We start from the raw sequence: 25,034 nt of genomic DNA on the forward strand, positions 1-25,034 counted from the left end.
CACACGAGAAACGAGCGAAATCCGTGTCTCAAGCAAAATCGACCGGACCGCTCTTACAGAGACACTCTCTTAAGATGTGACGGAAACTATTGATAGCGCAGAGCAAAGGTTAGTGTTTGGAAACTGCAAGTGTGAGCTCACCGAATTGAAATTGTCTGCGTCATTTGACGATGAAATCCGCTTGTATACGAGATTTCATCTTAGGTCGCAAATGGACAAACCTTTATCTCAACCAACTTTTTTCTATTCTGATGACTGCTGAGACATCGAAGCCTGACTGACCTAAATTAACGCATGTTGCAGGGAGCTGATAATATAACCAGGTGAAATCGTTATGCTTCCATGACCGCAAACCAATTGCAAGTGGGCCTCCGAGTGAGAGCTCACAAGTCAACCTTTGGAGATAAGTTTGTAGATTATTCCATATTGAGTCGAGTTTCAGTTTGAATACGTTCTTTTTGTCTATTACAACTTGTAATAAACACATCGTTACGACCTCAAGTGAATCTACGCTGCGCTAGCAAGCATTTTACCTTCCCGACCGTCTTTATTTTAGCCCGCACACAGGCTGAATTGACCATAAAAAGAAGTCACTAAGGGTGAAGAAAATGGCTCATACAGTCGAACGATCGATTAAATCTTACCGAGTTTGTCGAAATCATTCGACTAAAATCGGTTCATGTGGTTACGCAACGATTAAAATCGAAGTCCTGGTATAGTCCTGATACGCTACAGATCACTCACAAACACGACACGATTAGAAACTAAAAATAACAATACGGGTAAAATTTCCGTACAGCCCCATACTATTGTTAAACAAATCTGTTTTCCCAATAGCAATGTATTGTTTTAGTTATTGTTTTCTCTATTCAAGAACTGAATGCATAATGAAGTGTGGGGCTGTGCGGAAATTTTACCACAATACGTTTTGGATCACGCAAGATTGCAGTATTCACCATTTGTGAAAAAATCGCTGAGGTAATTTTTAGCTCATGCCAAGTCAATTTAACGGTCCTTTTATGTCCTTTTATGTTTATCACTGACAGCACCTCGTGCAATTTTTTTCCCTCGTTCACGCTGTATTGTGCTTCACTTGTTTATCTGCTGCCACTTCGTTCTCATGAAGCTCTGCCTAGGTGGCAATCGAATTGTAGAATAAGTTACATGTACACAATTTATCTCCTGAAAGTAAAAAGGTCATCGATAGCCTAGATTAAGTTTATGATAAATTGTTTAATTGAGGCGTGAGTGGTCCAGTGGTCTGAGCGCTGGACTCTGGGTCGGACGGCCCGGGTTCGAGTCCTGGCCGGAGCACTACGTTGTGGCCTTAAGCAAGCCGCTTCACTCACCTTGCTTCGTCTTCTCGGATAAGACGTTAAGCCGGAGGTCCCGTCTCCTGCAGGGTTTGGGGTAGGAGACGTTAATTTCCCACGCACGAGATTACTGTGTGATGGATGTCCTCCCCTGGGTTGGGTTGGGTGGATTTAAGAGGGGTAGTGCCCCGTATGGGACTCCATGTCCCGCTGCACTAACCCATTTGGCGTCCGTCTATCCGTAGACGTACCCAATAAAGTTGTTATAAAGTTATAAAGTAGTCAATTGGGATGCAGATCGCGACGTTTAGACTGCTTGCTGCTTGTCTTCATCAGGCGATGGGGTCGATGCAATCGCGATTAGATAGCCTTGATACAAATGGTAACGAGTGAGCAGTCGACCCCATCGCCTGATGAAGACTAGCAGCAAGCAGTCGAAACGTCGCGATCTACATCTGAACTGACTACATCGTGAGACAAACTATTACACAGTTTGTTATTACTTACCATCACGATGAACGATAACCTCTTTTACGATGTAGATCGAGTTTAATTCAAGAATTTTGCCATGTGAGAGATTATTCAGCGTTAATTGATTTCCGGTTGATTTTTTGCGATAAGTGACAGATGATTGAACATATTATATATTTAAAAATGAGAGAGACCGGAGCGTGAGAGAGGGAGGGAGGGAGAGAGATATCAAGTTGATTTCATAAATAAAACGCGAAGTTTCGGAACATAGCAGATTCTTTAGTCTCATTTCCGACACAGTGGCACCTCCGACGGGACTCGCGAAGCATGGAGGAACTAACCAAAGAAGCAGAGGCTAAATTGCAAATGTTGCTGTAAACTAATGGAAAAATAGCAGATTTTTTAGTCTCATTTCCGACAGCCACAGGTTAAACAAAAGAGAAGTGTAAAGGAGTATGATCATACGGATTGTTTTGGTGGAATTCCGAATCCGAAGAAATTCTTTTTTCCCAGATGCGATCAACCTCTCTTTACTTTATATCAATATTTGAATACATTGTAAAACACGCTGGTGATTGAAATTAGGAAGCTATCAGCCAAAAACCCTGCAATGCTGCCCTAAATTCCCCTAATTTACGTGTATGGAAAGTGCGCCGGCTAAAAGGAAGGAGTTCTACTCGGATCTGAAGAAAAGGCCAGTTTGATTTCCACACTAAATGAAACGGCCATATGTCACGCTTTTTTTTAAGTCACGCAAAAGCAGATTCGAGAAGCATTTGCAAGCAATTTTAAAAGAGAAATCAGTGCTCCAGAGGTATTCAAAATCAGTTTAATGCAATACCCTTGGTGACCTTGAGATATAACGAACACTTTTGCAAGTGAAAATATTTGTGTGAGTCAATTGGTTTTGAAATCGAATATCTTATTCATTCTTTCAGTGCTGGACCTGGAAGACTGACGAAAAAGCAGCAAGCAAATTTCTTGGTTAAAAAGTCATAGACCTTTTCTTAGTAACGATCCGGTATTTCTTCGTGGCCACCGCTGCAGCACCTTCGTTTCATTCGTCAAAAGAGACAACCAATTACGCCCGGCTGTGCAGGCTTCTGGTGGATGTCGGATCAGATGTCCTGAGAGAAGCATTTGAAAAGAAGCGTCCAACCGGTAACCTAGACACACTTTTGTCCAGTCCTTCAGTCCATACAGTGCTACAATCACTGAAAAAGAAAGTGTTAAATCCCCTACAATGGGGCAAACTGTATCCTGCTGTCAGATCCTCAGTTTCATCGAAGAATTTCGATATAACTCTTCTTATGGTCTTGCTGAGGAACATTTGTGGTCTTGCTCCTCCAGCGACAGGCTGGGATACACTTCCTCCTGCCACAGACACAACCTTCGAGGCAGATATCGTTCGTATCAAGTGCTACAGAAACACAGTTTATGGTCATGTCAGCAACTCCTCAGTTGATGACCCAACATTCAATCAATACTGGCAGGACATCCAAGATTCATTGGTGAGACTAGGAGGAACTGGTTATCGAAGTGCTATTGATGATCTGAAGAAGGAATGCATGGACCCTGATTTCGAAGAACACTACAAAGAGCTTCTAAAACAGTGCATCATGGATGAAGTCAGCATCAAAGAAAAATTGGATGAAATTGGTAAAAGCCTGCATGAAATGACAGAGCAGTTTGGTAAAAGCATGGATGAATTAAAGGAAGCAATCGTTAACCCTATAAAGAAAGCAGAAGACAAAGGTATTGTGTATCGACGGTAAAATCTGTGCACGGCCTTTTGATCTTTCTTGAGAAAGGAAACTTGAAGAGGAAGATTGAAGGGCCTCTGATCAGAGGGTGATAAGCAATTTAACAATCAGTTCATTTTAGTATTATAGAATGCCTACCTTTAACAAGAGTTCAAACTCAGAGAAATATCTTCCACTAGAACTGACCCCTTTCTCTCTGACCCGAAATTGGAAAAAAGACCAGGTGTTGGCTTTTCCATGAATTTTTTGGGTGATAAGCGAGTTATTTATCTATTTTTTTATTCCTCATGCGAGGAGTAAAGAGAACTCACAGTTCAAATAGATTCCCTGCCAAGGTTATTTGCACCAAAAAAACTGCAGTAAGTCCTACAGTATTTGCCTGGTCGGGTTCGTCGAAAAAAAGAAATGGGAAAAAGCTAAAATTCTTGATGAAGTGGAGACGACAGGACGCATTCTCTCCACTAAGTGTACTAAGGCCTCTGGCGTAAACACACACACAAAAAGTTTTCTAAGTCAAAGTTAGTTCCTCCCGTACCACAAATTCCTGGTACCGCAACCGAAATGGGTCGGTTAGTGCTGGTAATCACATGATTTAGAGTAAAATTTAGGATGAAACAGCGCCAGCAAATTTTTCAAAAGCGAACAAATTGCGCGAGCCTGTCGGGCGAGAGCAATTTTTAGTATTTAAATAAAATTTACAAGTGCTGCTTTATCCCAAATTGCACGAAAAAAAAACATGCGAATACTTTTTAATAATACTAATAATTTTTAATTAGTTGTTTCTTTCTTTCCTCTTTTTTTTTTCCGTGTCATGGCTCGCTGGTTCGGCCGCTTGCCTTTACCTTGTGCTGGAGTAGTCGGGCTTTTCCCCAAAAATTTGGGTCGAGATTTTATACTCACCGTCACGAACAATCGGATTTTTGCACTCTTAGTCTTTTAGGTATCGGTCGACAGCAATAATCAGTACAAGAAAGATATCCCACGCCTCATGTAAGGTAATCCAGAACAGTATTAGATTCTGGATTCCACGCTGTGAGTGCTGGATTCCGGAATTCCGGAATCTTCCTCGTCTTTCTTACAAACTATTGCGTGAAATTCCACAAGAAGTTTGTTAAGGGCCTCCGATATATATTTTTCAATGCACAAACCTTCTAGACTTTTGGCCAGTTGTTTGTGCTTTGTTTTGTATTTTATTTTTTGCATTCTTCATCAAACTCTGGATTAAAAAGATTGTTACCTTCCCCTAACCTCTCCGCTATTTTATTTTGTTACGCTTTTGTGACTCTCCTAGCAATCAAACTGTTTCATCTGTCTACAATCAATTCCAACTTTCTGCTCTAAATCTCAACTTTCTGCGCTGTTTGGGATTAATTAACGTGTTCTCATCTAATGAGCGTTCTGAAATGTTTGCAGGCATATTATTAAGAATGAAATAATTTAACCTTCACACCAACCCCTTGCTACGCTTTTTCAATTGGTCTGTCGGAATTTGGTGTCAATTAATTGCGAACGGATTCGAGATTAACTTGCACCTTTGGAAAGCCTAATTAAAGCAAAACTCAGCGAGTGTGATAGTCAATGAAACAATCGCGTTTCAATGACTCTTCGTCGAGCATTGAAAAAGTTAGTACATGAATGGTTTATGAAAATAAATGGAGGTAACGGTTTTCTTTTCAGCTGTAGCAGAATACTCCGATGCGTTAAAAGAATCAATAAGAAGCCAAACCGAGTACCTCGCTAATGCCTCACCGGCCATGTCCAATGTGAGAACACACACACTATACTTTATTTCATGCAAATCATTTTGCCATCTCCACCCGCAAATAGCAAAAGCTAGACGAGGCAGGCGGAGAGGAAAGGTTACAGCAGTCATAACAGATAATATAATAATTGTAAAGTAACTAAATAAACTATCTGGATAAATAAGAACTACTGAAAAAAAAACAAGCTAAAGTTACAAAATATATAGTCTTACAGAATGATATTACAATCAAATTTACTACTAACAGAACTATCAATTATATACATTGAGTCGAGGATGCAGAATTTGCCATTTTTTGTAGGAGAATGAGCACTTCAACATAATCGTCCTCTGCTTCCATTATCGAGAGCAAAAAGTCATGAAAATTTTTCTTAAAAGCTCCTTTGGAGAGTTGACGAAATTCGTTAGGAATTGCGTTCCAAAGTTTAGCTCCAAACCTGGAAAAAGAATCTTGATTTAGATTCAGTCTTGAAGTTTGAACATAATAATTTCCAGACGAAGAAAACCTGGTCTCATGCCTGTGCTTTGAATTAGCTTTAGTGAAGAAATCACAGATGTTAGACGGAGCATTCATGCAGGAAACGTCAAACATTATAGAAGATACTTTTTCAGCATATAACATTTGTAGGGGTAGAATTTTCGAGGAAATAAATAAAGGCACAGCATGGGCTCTAGGTTCAGAAAAGTACATCAAACGAAGGGCTCGTTTTTGAAGCACGAGGATTTTTTTTAAATGGGGTTTGGCAGCTTGACCCCAAGCCGCCAAACCATATGTCAGATGAGGCAAGATCAATGATTGATAATGTTTTAAAAGGGTTGTACGTGGGACGAAGTGCCTAAGACGGGCAACAACACCAACAGTTCTGCTTATTTTTAATGCAACATTATTTATTTGAAATTTGCAGCTTAAGTTGCTGTCCAATAGGACGCCAAGATATTTAACATGGTCTTCGCACTGAAGCGTGGTAGGAATTTGAGTACAGTTATCGATCATTTCAATGTTAATCGAGTAGTTCAACTTACGTTGATATGGACGAAAGATAACATAGTTTGACTTTTTAGCATTGAGCGTTAACTTATTTGCATTGAGCCAGTCAGAGACTTTGAGCAGTTCGCTATTGACGGTTTTTTCAAGAGATTTCAAATTAGAGTCAGCATACAACAAGCTCGTGTCATCAGCAAAGAGATAGAATGACAATTTCGCTGAAGAGTTGTGAATATCGTTAATATAGATTAAGAATAACAGAGGACCAAGCACAGACCCCTGTGGGACACCACATGAGATCATACATTCGGTAGATAAGTTAAAACCCACTTCAGTTACTTGTGAACGACCGAGAAGGTACGAGGCAAACCAAGCATTGATAATTCCTCTGATGCCAGAACAGATCAATCGACGGGTATGACGAGTGTTCACAACAAGAGTACATTGCTAGTGATTCAGATGAAAAGTACCCAAATAACGCCAAAAAGAAAATGCCAGTAGCAGCACTGTGTGCCAAGCTTATCAAAGGAAAACTACTGAGAGGTTCAGTCGTCATGATCACGTCAAGACCCGATGAATCTGACAAAATAAAAGCCAAAGACATCTATTTTGATAGATAAGTTGAAATTACAGGATTTTCCGAGCCACAAGTAAAAGAATACATTGCAAAGTATTTTAAAAACAACGACCGAATGAAAAATATTGTAATTGAACACATTACAAAGAATGTCAATCTTATCAGCTTTGCCCACATTCCTGTGCTCTGTTTTCTTATGTGCTCCTACTTTGAATATACTCTACAGCAATCAAAGAAGAATAATCCTCTCCCGGTGAAAACAAGTGACCTTTATGATGAAGTGGTCAACATGTTCGTGCAAAAGCTCGATAAAAAGAAAAGAGCCTCTCTCGAAGAGACTCTGGATGAATTATCAGAGCTGGCTGCTCAACTTCTTCTGGAGAGGAGGTTTCTTTTCCTTAAAGAGGATTTGAAAACTCTTGACTTACACGAGTTTGAAAGGCTGTGTGGAAGCGGTCTTCTTCATTGCGGTCCTCCTTTCAGAAAATCTTTTTCTACGACGACTAAACATTTTTTTTTTTACACACTTGACTGTCCAAGAGTACTTAGCGGCTCGTTGGTTTGTAAAGACAAGAACAATCCCCCCCAGACACGTGTCTACAGAAGTAGTTCTATTTATGTCGGGTATTTTGTCCAAGCAAAAAGACAACGAATTTGTGGAAAAGTTGATTATCAACAAATTTCTCAGCGACGACCTATCAGCAGATGAATGCACGAGGGGGCTTTTAATTTCTAAATGTCTCCTACAATACGAAGACATCGAGTTTACTAAGGGAATAGTAAGGAGATTTCACGACATATTCTGCATACGTAATGGACGTTTTGATCTTTCTCGCGTCGGGATGGCGTATGTGGACTGCCCTGTTGTGTCTTTTACATTAAATGTTTTTGGTGCGCTCAATGCCGAGGAGGAATCTGAATGGAATAGAATCACCACGCTTGAACTGAGTGGTGGGGAGGTTACCGATGCCGGTATTGCCAGTCTATGTCAAGAAATACAGACACCAACATGTAAAGTCACCGAACTTCATCTGGGTCATAATCAGATCACCGATGCCGGTGTTGTCAGTCTTTGTCAAGCATTACAGGCACCAACATGTAAAGTCACCGAACTTGATCTGGTTAGTAATCAGATCACCGATGCCGGTGTTGCTAGTCTATGTCAAGCATTACAGACACCAACATGTAAAGTCACCGCACTTAATCTGCGTGGTAATCAGATCACCGATGCCGGTGTTGTCAGTCTCTGTGAAGCATTACAAATACCAACATGGAAAGTATGGGGAGCCATTTGTGCCAAAATTATCACTCGTTAGTGATGAAACTCAATCGTTAGAGCTATCAACAAATCATGTTTTAAAATCAATTTAGTCTCCGCTCTAAAAAATGTTCAATCATTAGCCCTAAGCCTCAATCGCTTTTGTTGTTCCACCAATCGCCGTTGTAAGACTCCAATTAAAAGCGCCAGTTGTAAATCGCTGGTGTTCCGAGACAGATCGATAGCGCTTAATATCAATTATAGGTTTTAATGTCAGTTGATAGTGTTAAACGAGTATGGCTTGTGTTATTTGTAAAATACAGAAATTGTAACGATACCAATCGTCAGTGCTGCCACCAATCGTTTGTGATAAGTACAAATCGCTACCGCAAAACATCAATCTTTAGTGCTAGTATCGACTTATTATCGATTCTAACTTGAACCAGCTTGTTTAGCAAAGATGAACCAATCAAATCTTGCTTACTTTCTTGCAATCTGATAAGGGACATTAAAATCCAAAAACATATTTTAAATAGTTCTTTTTTCATACTTATAAATGCCAGGCTATGTCAAGCATTGCAGACACCAACATGTACAGTCACCGCACTTAATCTGCGTATAGTATCAGATCATCGATTCCGGTTTTGTCAGTCTATGTTAAACATTACGGACACCAATATGTCAAGTAACCACACTTTGACAGAGATGGGTGTTTACACAATCAATGATGATGATGTCCTGGATCGAGTAAACGACATCATCAGTTTCGTGATCAGAATATTTCATGATTTTTTCCAAATTTAACTTTCTACGGAACTAATGCAAACATTTCACAGGGGAATTCTCTATTATGCTTCTCAAGTTCAAAGAGGTGAAAACTTGATTACGGAGGCACTTCAGTGTTTGACGTTGAAGATAGGTGAACCGATTGCAGAAAGGAAAAACATGATTTGCTTTGAAGGGAAAAGAAACTGACTCTAACGACTCTTAGTTATCTCAGCCGGATAGGACACCTTATAAGCAGAAGAACGAGTTCGTGTCTAAGGTAGGGAATCCTGCATCGTCAACGAGCTGTCGTCTTTAGGTTAGAATCTCATTGTCTCGGAAGTTCTTGGAGTTAAAATGTATCTTGAGGGATTGTTTTCTTTGTAAACCGTTGACAACACAACGCAAACCTGCAACAATGAAAACCTGAAAAGCAAGTAACATCGAACAACAAGAGACGCTTATACTTACGAGTGTTAACGACATCAGTGACGTTTTTATAAGACTCAGGAGCCTGTTAAAAAGCTGAACAAAAATGCACACAATTAACACACATTTTCTTTTTTTAAGATTTCAACAGCTTTTGATGCAGTGCCATGGAAGCTACAGCATGAAAACGAATTAAAAAAAAAAAGGCGGCCATTTACTGATTCGTTACCTCTTCCATAACCAGTTTTGGGGAAGCCACTCTTATTGAGATTCCTTTGGATTTAAGACCATTGAGAACTTCTTGATAGTCAATATTTCGGCTGAAAGAGAATGGAAAGGACAATTAAAACTGCATGAATGGAACTATGTTTATGACTAGGTCAAGATGGACCAGCTGATGACTTTATTCTTAGTACTACTAACACACACCGTGACTTTGATTTTGATAATGCCCTTCCCTGAAGAAAAATGGATAGATAGATAATATATATATATATATAAATATCCATTTCAAAATACTTTCTGGGAAAATGGGAAAGAAAAAATCATAACAAACAAACATATTTGCTTACACGTTTCAAACCTTATCCAACCCAAGGTTTGAAACCAGGAAATGCTGTGGTCATTTTGCATTTTTTATGTCATCATGCTTTCAAATCAAGAAACAATATTGCGTATAATATATGAACTTACCGCTCCGTGACACGTGGTACCAAACGTCTGGTTCATTCCCTTTTCCGTTCCTGTCAAAACATAACTGAAAACCAAACAAAACATGGAACAATTTGGGTCTCCATGTCTGCTCAAGATAACCAATAGTTTCGTCCCTCGTGAAAAAGTGTTTTTCATAAGGCTATATGTATAGGGATCGAAAACACCAACAATAATAGCAAACACCTACAATAATAACAATACCTTTGAACGTTACTTCCCCGAGACTACTTTTTAACTTACCTACACCTACACTACCTACCTACACCTACACCTACACTTTACCTTATCTACACGTGCCCATGGTTCCTCCAATCAGTACAGGTTGACCAGTCAACTGATAAAATAATGGACAAGACGATGAGTACATGTATCTCAGCAAGAGCAAAGAAAGTTTTCATTAATTTAGAGTCGTGAAACAAAACGCTGCCTGTTGAGCCACCTGCGCCCTCAGTCGAGAAAAAGGAGCCAAGGAAGAAGCGAATAAATGAACCCGAAGACAAAAGAACGTAAAAGTAAAACAAGAAAGGTGCTTGCCCCCAAAAGGAAGTATGGTGCTCTGCGGGTTCCAATCATCGAGCGATTGAAGGGAAACGGAGGGAAGGGAGAATGAACGTGACGAAGAATGCGATTAAAACTGGGAAAGAAATAGCCCAACACGAAAAGTGTTGGACCAGTAAAAAACCTTGGAGCGAACGACTGTAAGCACTCAAACAACGATTTCTAACTTAAAAAAAGTAAAATAAAATAAACCTTAAACCTTGCGATCGAAAGGAGTAGTAAACAGTGAATAGCCGACCTGTTGGAAATCCCAGTATAGCAACACTAGTCACTCGCGTAGTTTTCTTTTCCTATCTTTATTCTAGTCGTCACACGCTTCGTATCGCGTCGATCTTAGCCTATATCTTTTACAAAACCACAATCCTAAAGACCACCCTTGGTTTTGCGTTGCGAGGTTACACGGCTGACGTCACTTTTCCGACACCCTCCCCCCATTTGTCTCGGAGAGCAAATGTCTGTCGAGAAATGAACCTTATCGCTTAGATTTTATGAACGAATCTATCATCTAGAATTCTCAATCGATTTCCTAATCACACTAATCATTGATCAATCAGTAGCCATAGTGGCAGATGTTCAGTTCATAAGTAGAATGTTCAAGCATCCGATCCGCTGTTGTCATCCAATCTGTTTCGGTTTGGTTCAAAGTTCAATCCCCTTCCTCATCGTGAGCAAGATCCTCCATACGTAATCTTGCTGCGACGGCTGCATCACGGGAAGGCCTGAACGCTGGCGCTTCAATGCGCAACTCGGTCGTTGGAGGTCTGTCGCCGTCTCCCGGTCGATCACATGACAGTTCTAACGGATACAGCTGCTGTACTGCTCGCTCTAGATGTGAGGTCCCTGTGCGCAACTTTGCTCCCCGGACAACACCGTCACGCCCTTTGATTAGTTCCGTGACGATCCCGACCTTCCATTTCCCGCGATTCTTGTCGTCCGACTTGATCAGCACGACCTCGCCCACAATAGGATTTTCGGGCTTTCCAGGATTCTTTAGACGATGGCGTTCGCGCAGCCCCTTTAAGTACTCCCCCGTCCATCGCTTCCAGACGGCCTCCTTGCATCGTCTGAGATACTTTGCTCGCTTGCGTAATTCACCGTCTTCTATGCGGTGCGGTTCCAACTCGAGTAGTGCATTTGGTTGACCAAACAACAGGGAGTGGGGGGTCAAGATCGGTAGCTGCACATCGTCCTCCACGTAACTTAAAGGTCGGTTGTTGACTGCAACCTCTACGTCTAGTATAACCTCCTCTAACTCGGTCCACGTTAGGAACCCGTTTCCAATGGTCTTCTGTAAACTTCTCTTCACCAATCCAACCATTCTCTCGAACTGCCCTCCCCACCAGGGTGCTCTGCTCAGGTTGAATTGCCACTTGATTTCTTGACGGGAGAGGAATTCGTTGAGGCGTTCGTCAGTCATCACTTGTTTCAGCCACTTAGCTGCTGCCACGAAAGTACTCCCGTTGTCTGAGTAAATCTTTTCTGGCCGCCCACGTCGGGCGATAAACCGTTTCAGGCATCGAAGGAATTCTCCCGTTTCTAGGCTGGGTAGTAGCTCAAGGTAAATACCTCTGGTCAGGCTACAGGCGTAAAGCGTTATGTAAGCTTTGCCTTCATGATTCCTCCCCTTTCTATACTTCAGTGGTCCGGCGAAATCCACTCCGACTACTTGGAACGTATTTTCTCCTTCGGTACGATCCCTTGGTAGCTGTCCTGGTGGCGGAACCGCGAACGCTGTGGCGCGGAACCGCTTGCAGCCGTTACAAGCTTTAACGACTCTTTTTGCAAGGCGACGCAACCTGGGAACCCAGTACCTTTCACGAATCTTTGCCATTGTGAGGCTCACTCCCCCGTGGAGTGTCCTGATATGTGCGTCTGCCACCATCTTCTCCGCGAACGGATGAGACTCAGGCAAGTAAATGGGATAGTCTCCCTGAATCCGCCCTCGGCATTCCAGTAACCCGTCTGCGTTTTCTTGTAGGTTCAGCTGAACACGATGATCTTCGAACCGCTCGTCTCTCTTGAAATTCACCTGTGTTCGCTTTAGCCACAGGTGTCGCTGCATCTCGATCTCCTCTGTCGTGAGTGGTCCCTTAGATCTTCTCGTCTTTTCGCTCCGTAGGTTATGTATGAATCGAGTCACCCACGCACAAACCCTTAGGGTTTTCCATAAGTTGAACTTGATCAGCAAGGCGTCTAGGATGTCTGTCTTAGCTTGTGCTACAGCGAATACTTCCCGTATCACTTTTGCTTCCGCCTGACTGTCTGGTGTGGCCGTTGTCTTAATATTGGCTGGCCATCGCTCTCGGTCTAGTAGCCACTCAGGCCCTCTCCACCATAGCTCTTCATTTTCCACGCTTCCGCTCCGACTGCCAAGGTCAGCTGGGTTGTCCTTTGTACCCACATGACGCCAGTTTACTTCTGGGTGTTGCTGGATTTTCTGCACTCGATTGCTTACGAACTGCTTGTAACTCCCTGCTCCCTTGATCCAATGTAACGCAACGCTGCTGTCCAACCAGCAAACCATATTTCCAACTGGGAAACCCTCTAATGCTTCCTTAACGTTCACAATGAGATTGGTCGCCATGTGACCGGAGACCAACTCGAGGCGGGGGATGGTGAGGCCTTGCTTCGCCAGTCTAGCTTTGGCTGCTATCAGCCCAACACTATCACCGGATGGTTGAGATATGACACCGTACACTGCCGCAGAAACGCCTTGTCCGCTTGCGTCGCCGAAACAATGTAGCTCAATGTTGCTGATCTCTTCAAAGTGTTGAGGTATGGCTCTGGGTACGGAAATGCTCACTGGTAGCTGTGCTTCCCATCTTGACCACTTGGTTCCCAGTTGACCAGGAAGTTGAGCATCCCATCCGACTTTCAAATCACATGCGTCTCGGTACAGTAGTTTTCCACTCAATGTCATAGGCGCTGCGAGCCCTAACGGGTCATACACTCTTGCTATCTTCGCTAGTATCCCTCTCTTTGTCACTTGGGTGCGGTCAGTTGGGAAATTTATTTCAATGGTATCTTGTCGCTTGTTCCATGGAAGCCCGAGAATAGATCCCCCTCCTTCTTGAGGTGCACCCAACTGTTCTTTCGCGAATGTAGTATCTTCGCTAAGAGACTCACCAGGGGACTCCACTGCCGGAACATTTGAATGCCACTTGTGCAGCTTGAATGAGGCTTGGTTAAAGACATGGGTAACGCCTGCTTTGACTTCAAGGGCAGCTTTTACGGTGGGTCCCCCGCTGATAAGGTCATCGACGTATAGACTCTTCTCTATTTCCCTCACCAGGTCCGGATTCTCGGTACGACAGGCTTCCAGGTGTTGTTTGATAACTCCCCCAAGAAGAAAGGGCGATGGGGCCAAACCAAACAGAGCTCTCGTGAATCTCAGTATTTCCACTCGCCTGGATTGCAAGTCCGTGATCCAGTGGAATCTCATGGCATCCCTGTCTTCTTCCCGTATTCGTACTTGTAAGAACGCTTGCTTGATATCACCTGTTAACGCGACTGGGTGGAAACGTGCACGGACAAGAACAGCCCAAAGCTTGTTCTGCAACGGAGGTCCCGCGTGAAGGCACTCGTTGAGAGAAGGAGCCTTCTCTGAAGCTCGGGCAGAGGCGTCGTACACGATTCGAAGTTTGGTACTCTCTGCAGCTTCTCTCACCACTGCTTTATGTGGAATATAGAACTCCTTTCCCACTGGTGGGCCTGACACTCGCTCCACTATTCCTTCGTTAAGCTGGTCTTTAATTATGGCGTCATACTTCTGGAGTATTCCGTTCTTCTCCAGTTTCCGAATGGTACTTTCCAATCGCTTCAAGCTTCCCGCTCTGTGGTTGGGCAGTGGAGGGTGGTTTCCCCTCCAGGGTAGCCCCGTCTCGTACCATCCCTCTGGCCCTCGTGTTAATTGTTCCTTGAATTCTTCATAAACATCTGCTTGATCTCCGCCTGGTGTGTCACGCAATCCTAGAACATCTAATTTGCATAGTTGTTCGTAATCTGCCGCTGTCGTCTGGGTCAAGAACATATTAGAGAGGTCAACTTCTTTACCTGGTGACATAATTGTCCATCCGAACTTTGTTAGCTCTGCAACAGGTTCGCCGGGACGTCCGATCTTTGGTATGGTTTCTGTCTTTATTTTCGCGTACTCGCTCGCACCCAGGATAATGTGGACTGGTAGCTCAGGCTTCTCGTCTCTGTCGTCCATGTATACCCCATCCAAGTAGGGATATTTCTCCAGTATCCCAGCATATCCTGGGTTGTCAAGTGATAGCAATGTACTACGGTCCACTCTGGTGACTTCCGTTTCCAATCGAAATTTTCCATCAAGGCTGCCAATCGTCACGCTATGAACTCCGATGACCTTGTTTGTTGACCCAAGCATCATCTCTATGCGCTTGAATTCTTCTCGTAGCGGTTTGTTTCCCAGGTGTTCAAGGATAGCTGACGACGCGTATGAGCTGCCTGCCCCAGTGTCTAGGAGTGCGCGGCATTTGATTCCATTTACTTCTACGACAACAACGGGATACACGACTCTCTCTGTTCCTTTGTTTTGTGCCGTCATAAATCTTCCCCTCGTTGTGTGACCGCTTGGTGGGTGATCACATATTGACGTGTGATGTCGGCGTTGACAGTTATGACACCCGCGGCTTCTACAGCTGTCTGCTCTGTGTTTGTCACTTGTACAATTAAAACACAACTGTTTTTGGCTCAGAATTCGTTTGCGGTCTCCGACCGCGACAACTTTGGTGCAATTAGCGGATGTGTGGTTCGTGTCATCGCAATAGACGCATCCGCGCATCTGTCCTCCATTTGCTTGTTGTTGGACCTGATAAGACCTTCCGCGTGGCGGCGGAACGCGGGCATTCCAGTCGTTGCGATCATTCTTCCTCTTGGACACACTCGCACCATCGCTTTCTTCTCCTTCTGAATTTATGTCTCTCCAACCTTTAATTGCCTGAATCAGTTTAGCGAAATCCCAGTCTCGCCAATCTTCGTGTCCCCGGACTAAGTCTCCCTTTATTCCTTTCAGTTTGTCTAACACCGCCCTCACATTTCCGGAGACTTCACGTAACTTCCCGAGCGTCTCTAAGCTTTGTACATTGAACAGAAGCTTTTTGTAAAACTCATTAATTTCTTTTGGACTGGCGCTTGTGATGGTAGGCAAACCCATGATGTTGTTTACATATGCATTTACAATTTCTGACGTTTTCCCGTACTCCGATTTTAGGATGGCCTTCGCCCTTTCGTACCCCTCAAGATTGAACGGGAGTCCATCTATGTCCGCTCGTACCTTTGTAACAAGGAGTTCCTTTAGATAAGCGAACTTTGTCACTGCTGACAGATCCGTCGCGTCTATTTCCGCGGAAAATTTGTTCCAAAAAGAGAGCCATTGTTCGAAGGACCCATCAAACTTCGTTATTGATAGCTTTGGCAACTTTGCGTGCATTCCGGAATCGCCTGATAACCCTTTCCCTTTTTTGCTACCTAATTCTTCTGATTTTTTTCCGTAATCAAGCTTCATTTCCCATTGTGCTTTTTCAAACGCGAGTTGCTCCTCTCTCTCCTTCGCGATTGTCGCTTTCTCGCTTTCTTTTTCGGCCATTTGCGATTTTTTCTTCACCTCCCCCAAACACTTCCCAAGGTATTCGATCTCCGCGTCTACACCCTCAATAACTTTGTCTATTTCATTGCTCCATGCACATACCTCGTCCATTTGCTCACCCTTTGCAATCTTCTTCTCTTCGATCTTTAATTTGATCTCGTCCGCTTCTTTTGCTAAACACACCAACCCGTCACGGTGTCTCCCAATAGTTGTCGCGTTTGCCTTGTCCACAATGCCCTTTCCCTTTTCTTGCTTGTACGCCAAAAGCTTGAGTTTTGCGTCCAAATTCTTCTGAAGTGCCTCCAGTTCCATGTCTCGATCTCAGTCCCGTCGGAGGTGCCAGTTAGTGTTGGAAATCCCAGTATAGCAACACTAGTCACTCGCGTAGTTTTCTTTTCCTATCTTTATTCTAGTCGTCACACGCTTCGTATCGCGTCGATCTTAGCCTATATCTTTTACAAAACCACAATCCTAAAGACCACCCTTGGTTTTGCGTTGCGAGGTTACACGGCTGACGTCACTTTTCCGACAGACCTGATAATCCACTGGGATAAGCGGATAATGAGGAGGAAATGCACGGGTTGATCCTTTCCTGTGTACTAAGAGAGTCTTCTGTACACCGTTCGTTCAGCTGACCATTGATCGCAATGTGAAAATCGACTCAACAGATACCAATAACGGAGAAAAGAGACAAAGTCAATTTATATTACACCTATCACAGCGAAACTTCCCCAAAACCATCCAACTATAATTGCACTGGGAGCAATTGCTCATGTAATGACGTATAGAGATATCATTTCTGTAGATGTGGTAAATTAATCAAGGCTCGTTATCCCTCTACTAAATTTGATGCCTGGATAAAAATAGTTGTTGGAGCAACTGCAAACAAAGCTTAAGGGAAATTCTACTTTAGCAAGTTCCACTTAATAGATGTCATTACAAGTTTCTTTGTCAATGTAGACAGCCATGACAAGTGCAATTGTAGTGGAATACTTGACAAAATACAAACTTAATGCACAGACTTAAATGCACTACACTGTTAGCAAACCTGTCTGTCGTTGACTTCAATCTTGTCCCTTTTCATGGCTTTCTCCATTTCTACCAGTGCATCTGTAAAATGAAGAAATCAAGAATGCATGACTCGGGTGACAGCGATCACCTGGAAAATAATCAAGTCTTGCCTTCTGTGGAGACATAAGTTAAGTCGATAATACATTCATTTATCTATCGTAAAGAGAGGAACGGTATATAAACCATTTACCAGTGGCCACTTGATGTCCAAGTCCTCTACTGCCACTGTGGATCATCACACAAACCTTTTAAACATAAATTATATAATTATTGACAAGATCATTAGCAACCAAACTAACCCTAAACCAAAGAGTTCTAAGTGAGACCCAGTTGAAGCTGTTCGAGTTGGTAGTCGTGGTAGTTGGTAACTAAACGAGTAACAATAAACACAAGAACCGAGAGATAATTATTATGAGGTTTGAAATGTAACGAGAGAGACTAAGAAAAGATCTTTCCTACAAGCTCAAGAGAAATATCAAGCAGCTTTCCTAAAAGATCTTCAATTGCTCACATGCCTCACTCCTTGCAAGTCATAGATCCCATGAGTGACTAAGACTTAATTTCTACTTACAATATCAATACAATATCAATCAGAAAGGAATAAAGAAAAATATCAATTTGCAGATAATTAGTTGATCCAATACTTAATTCTCTGAACGAACATCATAACAATTGTATGGTTGACAGTATGGAGAATTACAAATTTGATCTGGGAGTTAAAGGGTTAAGACGTAAGTGCCCTTTTTTCTACCTGTCCAAGATGATCAACTCCCATCTTCTTTGCAGCATAATTGTCGTAAATTTCATCCACAACCTGGATTTCCGCATAGTGATTCCCCGCTCCAAGAGTGCCAAGCTAATCAGTGGAGAAGATAAGCCATAGCAGTTATCCTTCGTCAGCTTTAGGGTTTCTAATGCTGACAAAGGGTTAACATTCGAAACGTCAGCTTTAGGAACTCTTAACGGTGGCTAATTTACACATCAATTCAGTTCATAAATCATCTTATCCTGCTATACCCCCTAACGATACAGCACCGCAAATTCCCTAAAAACCTACCATTTTACTTAACTCAAAGCCTACTTAGAGCTTGAAGTAATCTGTACGTTTGAGAACAATTTTGGTCGAAAGTCGAAAGTGATCTGGACGCCACTGGCTACTAACACTGTACAGTCATGGATGGAAACTCGTGCCACTTTCTCGCAAGATTAGACCAGGGCGTGGAATTGCGCCTAATACAGGCGCCAATGCGACTAAATTTTTCACTTTGGCGACCAAATCCTGAAAGTTAGTCGCCAAATTGGCGACTAGAACGTTTCATCATAACCTTACCAAGAGATATAGTGAATTAAAAAGATTTGCAAAGATAAATCCGCGGCAAACTTCTTCGTTAAGTTTGTTTCCAAAACGTAGCACATGCATCTCGATCGATAACTAGACGCCATCTTGGATTTAGATGAGCCTGAACGTTGTATATCATCCATCCTAGTGTCCACTTTGTAGCACGTTAAAGATCTTTTCCCTAACTTAATTTTGGAGAGTCTATCTAGAACGCTGACAGCGTAAAGAAAGATTTTGTTTGTCTTTGAAAATGGCGACCAACTTTTTTTGAATTGGCTACCACTTTGAAGAATTTAGGAGCCAAGTGGCTATCAGAAAAAAAAGTTAATTTCACGCCCTGCAGACGCAACTTGTTCTAAAATCAATCGCGACATGGTACTATATGTAGCCTCCCTCCCTCCCTCCCCCTCCCTAGCTCTGTAGAGTTTGCTCAATTTCGTAATGAGATCCCACTGGTTCCTTGCCATATTTGACTTTGTTCTACTTGCTCGTTGTAATAGTGTTCCCTTTGATTACAGAGGACTTTCGATAAAAGAGCGCCTTCACAACAGGCTGCAAAGAATCAGTCATCAATTGCGCTACCCTCGTCACGCAGTCAACGCTCGTATCAAACGCTCCTGCTTATTTTATTCAGTAAGAGCTATAAATGAAACTTCTGTGCTTCTGTATTTACCTGCGGCAAGCCTCGTTTCTTTGCTCTTGCACTAACTTTTCCAGGGTCAGCCTCCAGCATTCATCCGTACTCTTCACAATGCTCCTTATCCTCAGCCCAAGCATAACCTGTAATGAGAAGACAAAATTACATACAACTAAGAAGCCTTCAGATGAACACCAGTGACACCTTAAATATGACCGTCACGATTTTCAACTTCCAATTTTGTTCACCTTAATACCAGGTAACGTAATTTTCAATTCTTTTAAAATACTTCTTTGAGATGGCACATGTATAATGTATATCTAAATTTCCCAGTGACGCTTTCTCTGTTGTCCACTTCTCACTTGCCTCTTTCTGATAAAAACTACCCATTAAGCACCCTTATTTGGAATTTCCTAACTTACCATCACCCAAATAAACTCGAAAATGAATTAAAAACATCCTCACACCTTCTATTAACTACATGGCTTTCATAAGACACCCCCTTAAAAATACAACCTAAAAGAAAAGTTAGGAAAATGGCCAACCTTCTCTTAAGGACCAATCCATCCCCATTGAGAGAGCTTCCTCGAGATCTCTGTTGGAGAAAATGATAAGAAATATTAAAATGATTACAGAAAAAAAGTAATGGACCCAATACAGTATTAACATTTTAACTCCCATGAGTGACCAAGACAGAATTTCTCCTTACAATCTCAATTTACTATCAAGCAGACAAGTAATAAACAAGTAATAAGGATAAAGAAAAATATCAAGTTGGGAATCACTGGTATCAGTTGATCCAATATCAAATTCTCCAAACTATCATCATAGGGATAGTATGACAGAAAGTAAGGAAAATCACCAATGAAATCTTGAGAGTGAAAGGGTTAAGCTTGTAACTGAAGTCAGAATAAACAGCTTTGACTGACAAGTTGTACAAGAGATGAAAAACTCAGCTTACTTTGCACCCATGGGAATAACACCTTTAGAGCCAACACCAACAGGAATATGATCAAAAAGTGACTGAAATGAGAAGAAAAAATAAAAGGAACAAATATTATGGAAATTAGGAAATGTTAGCATAACTAAGAAGAAACATGAAAACAAACAAACAAACAAACAAACAACAAACAAAAAACCAAAACAAACCAAAACAAACTAAAACAAAAAATAAAACAGTTCTCTTAAATGTTTTGCTGGTTTGCAAATGTTTCAGATAACTGAAGTCCTCTGTGCTTAGTACGTGAAAGATACATTGTGTAAGTACATGTACATGTAGAAATGCACCCAGCCTGAGGCAAGCTAAAGCAGGCAAAATTATGGCAGGTGAGTGCTCAGTATCCTCTAGGTGAAAATTATATCTTAGATACTTGTAGCAGAGGAGGAGTGGGGAGAGAAAGACATTTGTACCAAGGGGGGTAAGTGACAGTCAAAAGGAAGAAGAGGAAATTTAACCATAATGTACTTTACCCTGTACCTGTGCTAATTGTTCTTTAACAGGTTTGACATCCTTCTCATCAAGGTTTGTCCTCAGTAATCGCACTCCACAGTTGATATCAAAACCAACACCACCTAACACAGATGATCTTTTGTGTGAATACTTCTCATGATTATAAACAATAAGAACTTCTTTAAAATCAGATTTAGATGGGAGACTTCTTTTAAAGTAATCATACAATGAAAAAATACATTTCAAGGACAACAAGTTGTCAAAAACTTTGTGATCAGTGCCACAAGGATTGTGAACAATTTTTAAATAATATGCATATAATATGGCCAATTGAAAGCCATGCAAAGAAATGGCTTGTGCGTGTCATCACCATCTTGCATGACAAGTAAATATAAAATGACCAATTCAGAACAAACTCAAAGAATAGCATAAGGTATTTCACTGCTACTTTGGTCTTGCTACACTAGCTTGTAATTTTGATCAATCATTAATAAATCTGTTCATCAATTCATTTATGAAGTAGACTTTTTTTTAACTTTACCAGGAGAAACAACTGCTTCTGGAAGAGACATGTCAAAGGCTGCCATATTCCCTACAAAAAGAGAAAAAAAAGAAATAAAAGAAATAGAGTCCTGCTCAAAGGGGAGTTTCCAAATTACTTCTTTTGCAAGAGACAAGCACCTCTTCACTTTTGGCATCTTGTCTCATTAGAGTCACATAAATGTTATGACTTAGAATTCTGTTAATAATAGGAAAAATTACTCCATCTCAAGGAATTATAATTATAGTTTTTGAATCAATTTTAGCTACTTTGTCAGAGAATTGCAAAATCTCTTCCAATCAAGGGTAATTACAGCAAATAAGAACAAAGATGAGACTATGAACTATGAACATGCAACCAACTTTAAGAATGAGAGAGCAAGAATGACTTAATTTTGATTGCTTTCAGTATTTCCTCTGAATGGTTGAAGCATACTGTTACTTTTCTAGAACAACCACTGAGCAATTAGCCTATATTAAAAAAATAAAATCCAATTTAAACCTGAGTATTATTTTACAATCAATTGGACATTACATTTTATTTATTACAGATGTGTGAGTTGTAACTTACCAATAGCAAACCCATAGCCAGAATGAACATCTGGTAGTCCAACTGATCTCTGAGGGCCAAGTAAAAAATATGAGTAAAAATTTCAGAATAGAAACGGAGATACATAGCCTTTTTTTATTACTGCTGTTTGGTGGTATTGCTTTGGCATGTTGTCAAAATTACAGATTTTTCCATTAAAAAAAAAAAGATGATAAAAAAAGCTCTGCCTGAGGGTATTATTGTCATTCATATAGTCCTATTGATGAGATGACAAGTTCTTTCAGAGATGACAAATCCATCTAAAGATGAATGATATTGTTTCTGAAAGTACTTTTTTCAGGACTTCTTTCGCCTGGAAAAAATATGTGCATTTCCCTGAGAAGGATATTAGGATACTGGTATTTGACTCATATAATTTCATAATATTCTCAAAGTATTGAGAAGGAAATAAAATTTTACTACAGAGAAAGTTCAACAAACCAAAATTCTGAAATAATGGGATAACTGGATGTGATTGGATAACTGGATGCTCTATTTGGCACCACTTTAAGTGAAATCTTTATGTGAAAATACTATGGAAACACAAACTGTATAACAAGAAACTCTTCTGTCATCTCTGCTTCCCACGGGTACAGGGTCAGTTTGTTAAAAGCTGAGTTTAGACAACTAACAGTCAGTGTGAAATCTGATTTCATATTTGAAAGCTTTCAAATAAAATTCAGTATGTACAATTCCTTTAGTCTGCAATTTGATGATTGGATGCTCTAAAGAAATTATAGCAAATTATTCTAAAAAGGCTTTTAAACAAAGGATTGAACACACTCTGATTAAAATTAATTTTAACTCTGGGTTAGCACTTATCATCCTTCCAACCACTGGGTCCAGGGTTGAACAAGTTTCAATTACACTAAGTTATAATTTCAACAAGAAAAAGTTATGATCATTCTTACACCAACAATTCCAGGCAAAGCTGCAACATTTGCAATCTGCTTTACACCAGGAAGGAAACCACCAATACCTGGAGAGCAATTTAATTTAACTGTATAAAAGGAATAAGACAAATGCAGCAAATACAACAGTATTATATTCCAAATGTTCAGAGTACTGTACCTTGAGTTCCAGCCCAGTTCTCCAGCTCATCAAACATTAGCTTTTCCAGCAACTCATTTATATAGAAGATACCTTCAACCTTTAAAGAAAAAGAAAAAGAAAAGAATAGTTTGAATTTCGGAGTCGAATAGCTGCAATGCACAGCTCAAGTCTTGTATCTGAAACAGTATGTAAAAATTTGTCCATGGTACTAATTGACTAGAACATTCTTGCAACAATATACAGAAAAACGCCACAGTCTGGAACTTGGGGAAATGGAGATGGATAATGGATACAATTTGGTCAACCCTGTATTAAGTCGTCACCACAGTGCGCGTGCTTAAATACGGTGCCACCTAAGACAGGTTTGACTGTAGTTCGTGAATTGACTGATTGAAACTAAAAAAAAAAAAAGAGGAAACAGTCCTGACATAAGAGACGTGAAGGGGGGCCGGGGGCTAGGATTTGATCATAACGTGGGCTGAAAAGGTGTGTAAGGGGGGGGGGGGGGGTGAACCAATTTTCGTCGTGACAAAACCTGTAAATGCGTGACTTTCGAACTTGCGTGACATTTGCGTTACAGTTGGCCTTTGTGCCATTTGATTCCTTTAAATAGTTTTTCTCGCCCGCTTTCATTAATCGCCTGTTCATGTTCGGAGTGCATACAAAGTTAATTTATAAAGTGTGATTTCAAGCCACCGGCGTATAGGGACTGATATGTAAGTTGTTTTCGCTTTTTTGTTGTTTATCTCGTTTCGAGCAAGCTCTTTCGTCCTTATTTGTATGTATATTTTGTGTTTAGCCAGCATTTGGTTCATTTATTAGTTCCTTTATTATGTTAGATTCATTTACGCTGTTAAGTCGCCACGTGTTTAATTGAATGCAATCTATTATATAAGTCCCTTTTTTAATTCGTTTACAGTTTACGAGATTGATTAAAGTTATATCCCTGTAATATATTCCCTGGATTTGGTTGGCATTTTTCTCCGGTCACGATTTTCTTGGCATTTCATCGAGCCTTGATGTTCGTTTGCCGCAACAAAACCTATTTCAAAGAAGTAAATTACTATGACGGATATGGCAGGTGTAAGGGGATTTATTTTAGATGAACATGGCCTAATATGAACATTCTCATGTATTACATCGTAGGACGTGTATTTTGATGCGCACGCTACTCAGCTGGAGTTGAGCTTCCGATCCGATGTTTGGCTCGCGTTCACTTACCTTCATGTTTGGGACAAAGCCTTTCTTAATAAGGAACGAGTTTTTGTTCAAGCGCTCAATGAAAGAGCACTCCTCTTTGAATGTACGGTGTTCTTTCGCCATGTTAGTCCTTTCATTCACGTGTCACAACGGTTTCAGCTGATTCAGCGAAGAGAGAAAAGATCTGTCGCGGTAAATCAGCGAATGACTCCTGTTTGAATCACGCGCAGTACAATTTCATATCCAGTCTTTCTCTGGCAAGTAATCCATAATGGCGGACGACGTGAGAGTGTTTTTATTAACTCTCTAGGGATAAACCAGAACTGTTGCTGTTATTCAAAAGAGCGTTTACATTCAGTTTCTCAGTTAAAGCTCTTTGCTCATTGCTCCATAATGGCAGAGAAGAATTCGAAAGGGAAGAAGCGGAAATGGGAACCAGTAGTATTGGACGATCCTTCGTTCTTTGCGGGCAAAATGGATGGATTTGTGTCCCTTGAAGTCATGGAAGATTATGATCTAAAAGAACTAACAGGAATTGGTACAAGTGGAGCAGCTCGGAAGAAGAAAATAAAAGAGCGGCCGCCGCAGAAGGTGAATTACTTAAAGTGCTTTAAAACCTACCGCGTCGTTAAATTCAGAAAATAAGATTCAAGCACGTGGTGAAATTACTTTGTATTTGACTTAAGTTTGAGTATGTACATGTAACTGAGAAATTGGAAAAAATATATTTGTATGTCATTTTTTTTGTTTATTTATTTTTTTTATCATTACTCACCTTTAATTATTAAATGTAATAAATGGGAGAATTTCCAGCAAATTTTATGGATAAAGTCTACTGTGCATCATCCAACCTTGTAAAATACATGTATGTCATAAATGTATGTTTGTGCAGTCTATACTGACACAAAATTGAGGGTTGTCCATTACATTCAAATTGGGTTGAATCATTTGT

General features: G+C 41.0%; 3 protein-coding genes and 2 pseudogenes across 4 annotated transcripts in view; 3 read left to right on the forward strand and 2 right to left on the reverse strand.

Moving 5' to 3' along the window:
• The window catches only part of LOC149045293 (uncharacterized), a 43,140-nt gene that overhangs the window by 13,653 nt on the left and 4,453 nt on the right, over positions 1 to 25,034 (forward strand). The gene's annotated exons all lie outside the window — the stretch shown is intronic.
• LOC149045295 (RNA-splicing ligase RtcB homolog) lies at positions 2,600 to 24,315 on the reverse strand (annotated as a pseudogene). Its single transcript, XR_016187189.1, has 17 exons — positions 24,104 to 24,315; positions 22,901 to 22,979; positions 22,741 to 22,808; positions 21,812 to 21,860; positions 21,242 to 21,292; positions 20,728 to 20,822; positions 20,212 to 20,273; positions 19,796 to 19,845; positions 19,287 to 19,393; positions 18,026 to 18,130; positions 17,465 to 17,519; positions 16,738 to 17,313; positions 10,320 to 10,833; positions 10,017 to 10,080; positions 9,553 to 9,643; positions 9,366 to 9,419; positions 2,600 to 3,337 (listed from the first exon to the last, which is right to left on the reverse strand). The product of XR_016187189.1 is annotated as an RNA-splicing ligase RtcB homolog (transcript).
• Positions 3,095 to 5,463, forward strand: LOC149045296 (uncharacterized). Its single transcript, XM_089208128.1, has 2 exons — positions 3,095 to 3,539; positions 5,225 to 5,463. The coding sequence occupies exons 1-2, from the start codon at positions 3,095 to 3,097 to the stop codon at positions 5,446 to 5,448; spliced, it is 669 nt and encodes a 222-aa protein (XP_089064254.1). The 3' UTR covers positions 5,449 to 5,463.
• Positions 6,081 to 8,655, forward strand: LOC149045297 (NACHT, LRR and PYD domains-containing protein 3-like; annotated as a pseudogene).
• On the reverse strand, positions 10,872 to 16,731 carry LOC149045298 (uncharacterized). The gene has a single exon (XM_089208084.1). The coding sequence runs from the start codon at positions 16,513 to 16,515 to the stop codon at positions 11,242 to 11,244; it is 5,274 nt and encodes a 1,757-aa protein (XP_089064210.1). The 5' UTR covers positions 16,516 to 16,731; the 3' UTR covers positions 10,872 to 11,241.

This window comes from Pocillopora damicornis, chromosome 5, assembly GCF_964200805.1.
Source record: "Pocillopora damicornis chromosome 5, jaPocDami1.2, whole genome shotgun sequence".
Lineage (NCBI taxonomy): Eukaryota > Metazoa > Cnidaria > Anthozoa > Scleractinia > Pocilloporidae > Pocillopora > Pocillopora damicornis.

Excerpts from the sequence above, each read along its gene's own strand:
- LOC149045296 (XM_089208128.1), top strand. The coding sequence starts at position 3,095 with ATGGTCTTGCTGAGGAACATTTGTGGTCTTGCTCCTCCAGCGACAGGC. Across the intron at positions 3,540-5,224 it reads AAAGAAAGCAGAAGACAAAG|CTGTAGCAGAATACTCCGAT; the intron begins GTATTGTGTATC and ends TTTTCTTTTCAG.
- LOC149045298 (XM_089208084.1), bottom strand. The coding sequence starts at position 16,515 with ATGGAACTGGAGGCACTTCAGAAGAATTTGGACGCAAAACTCAAGCTT.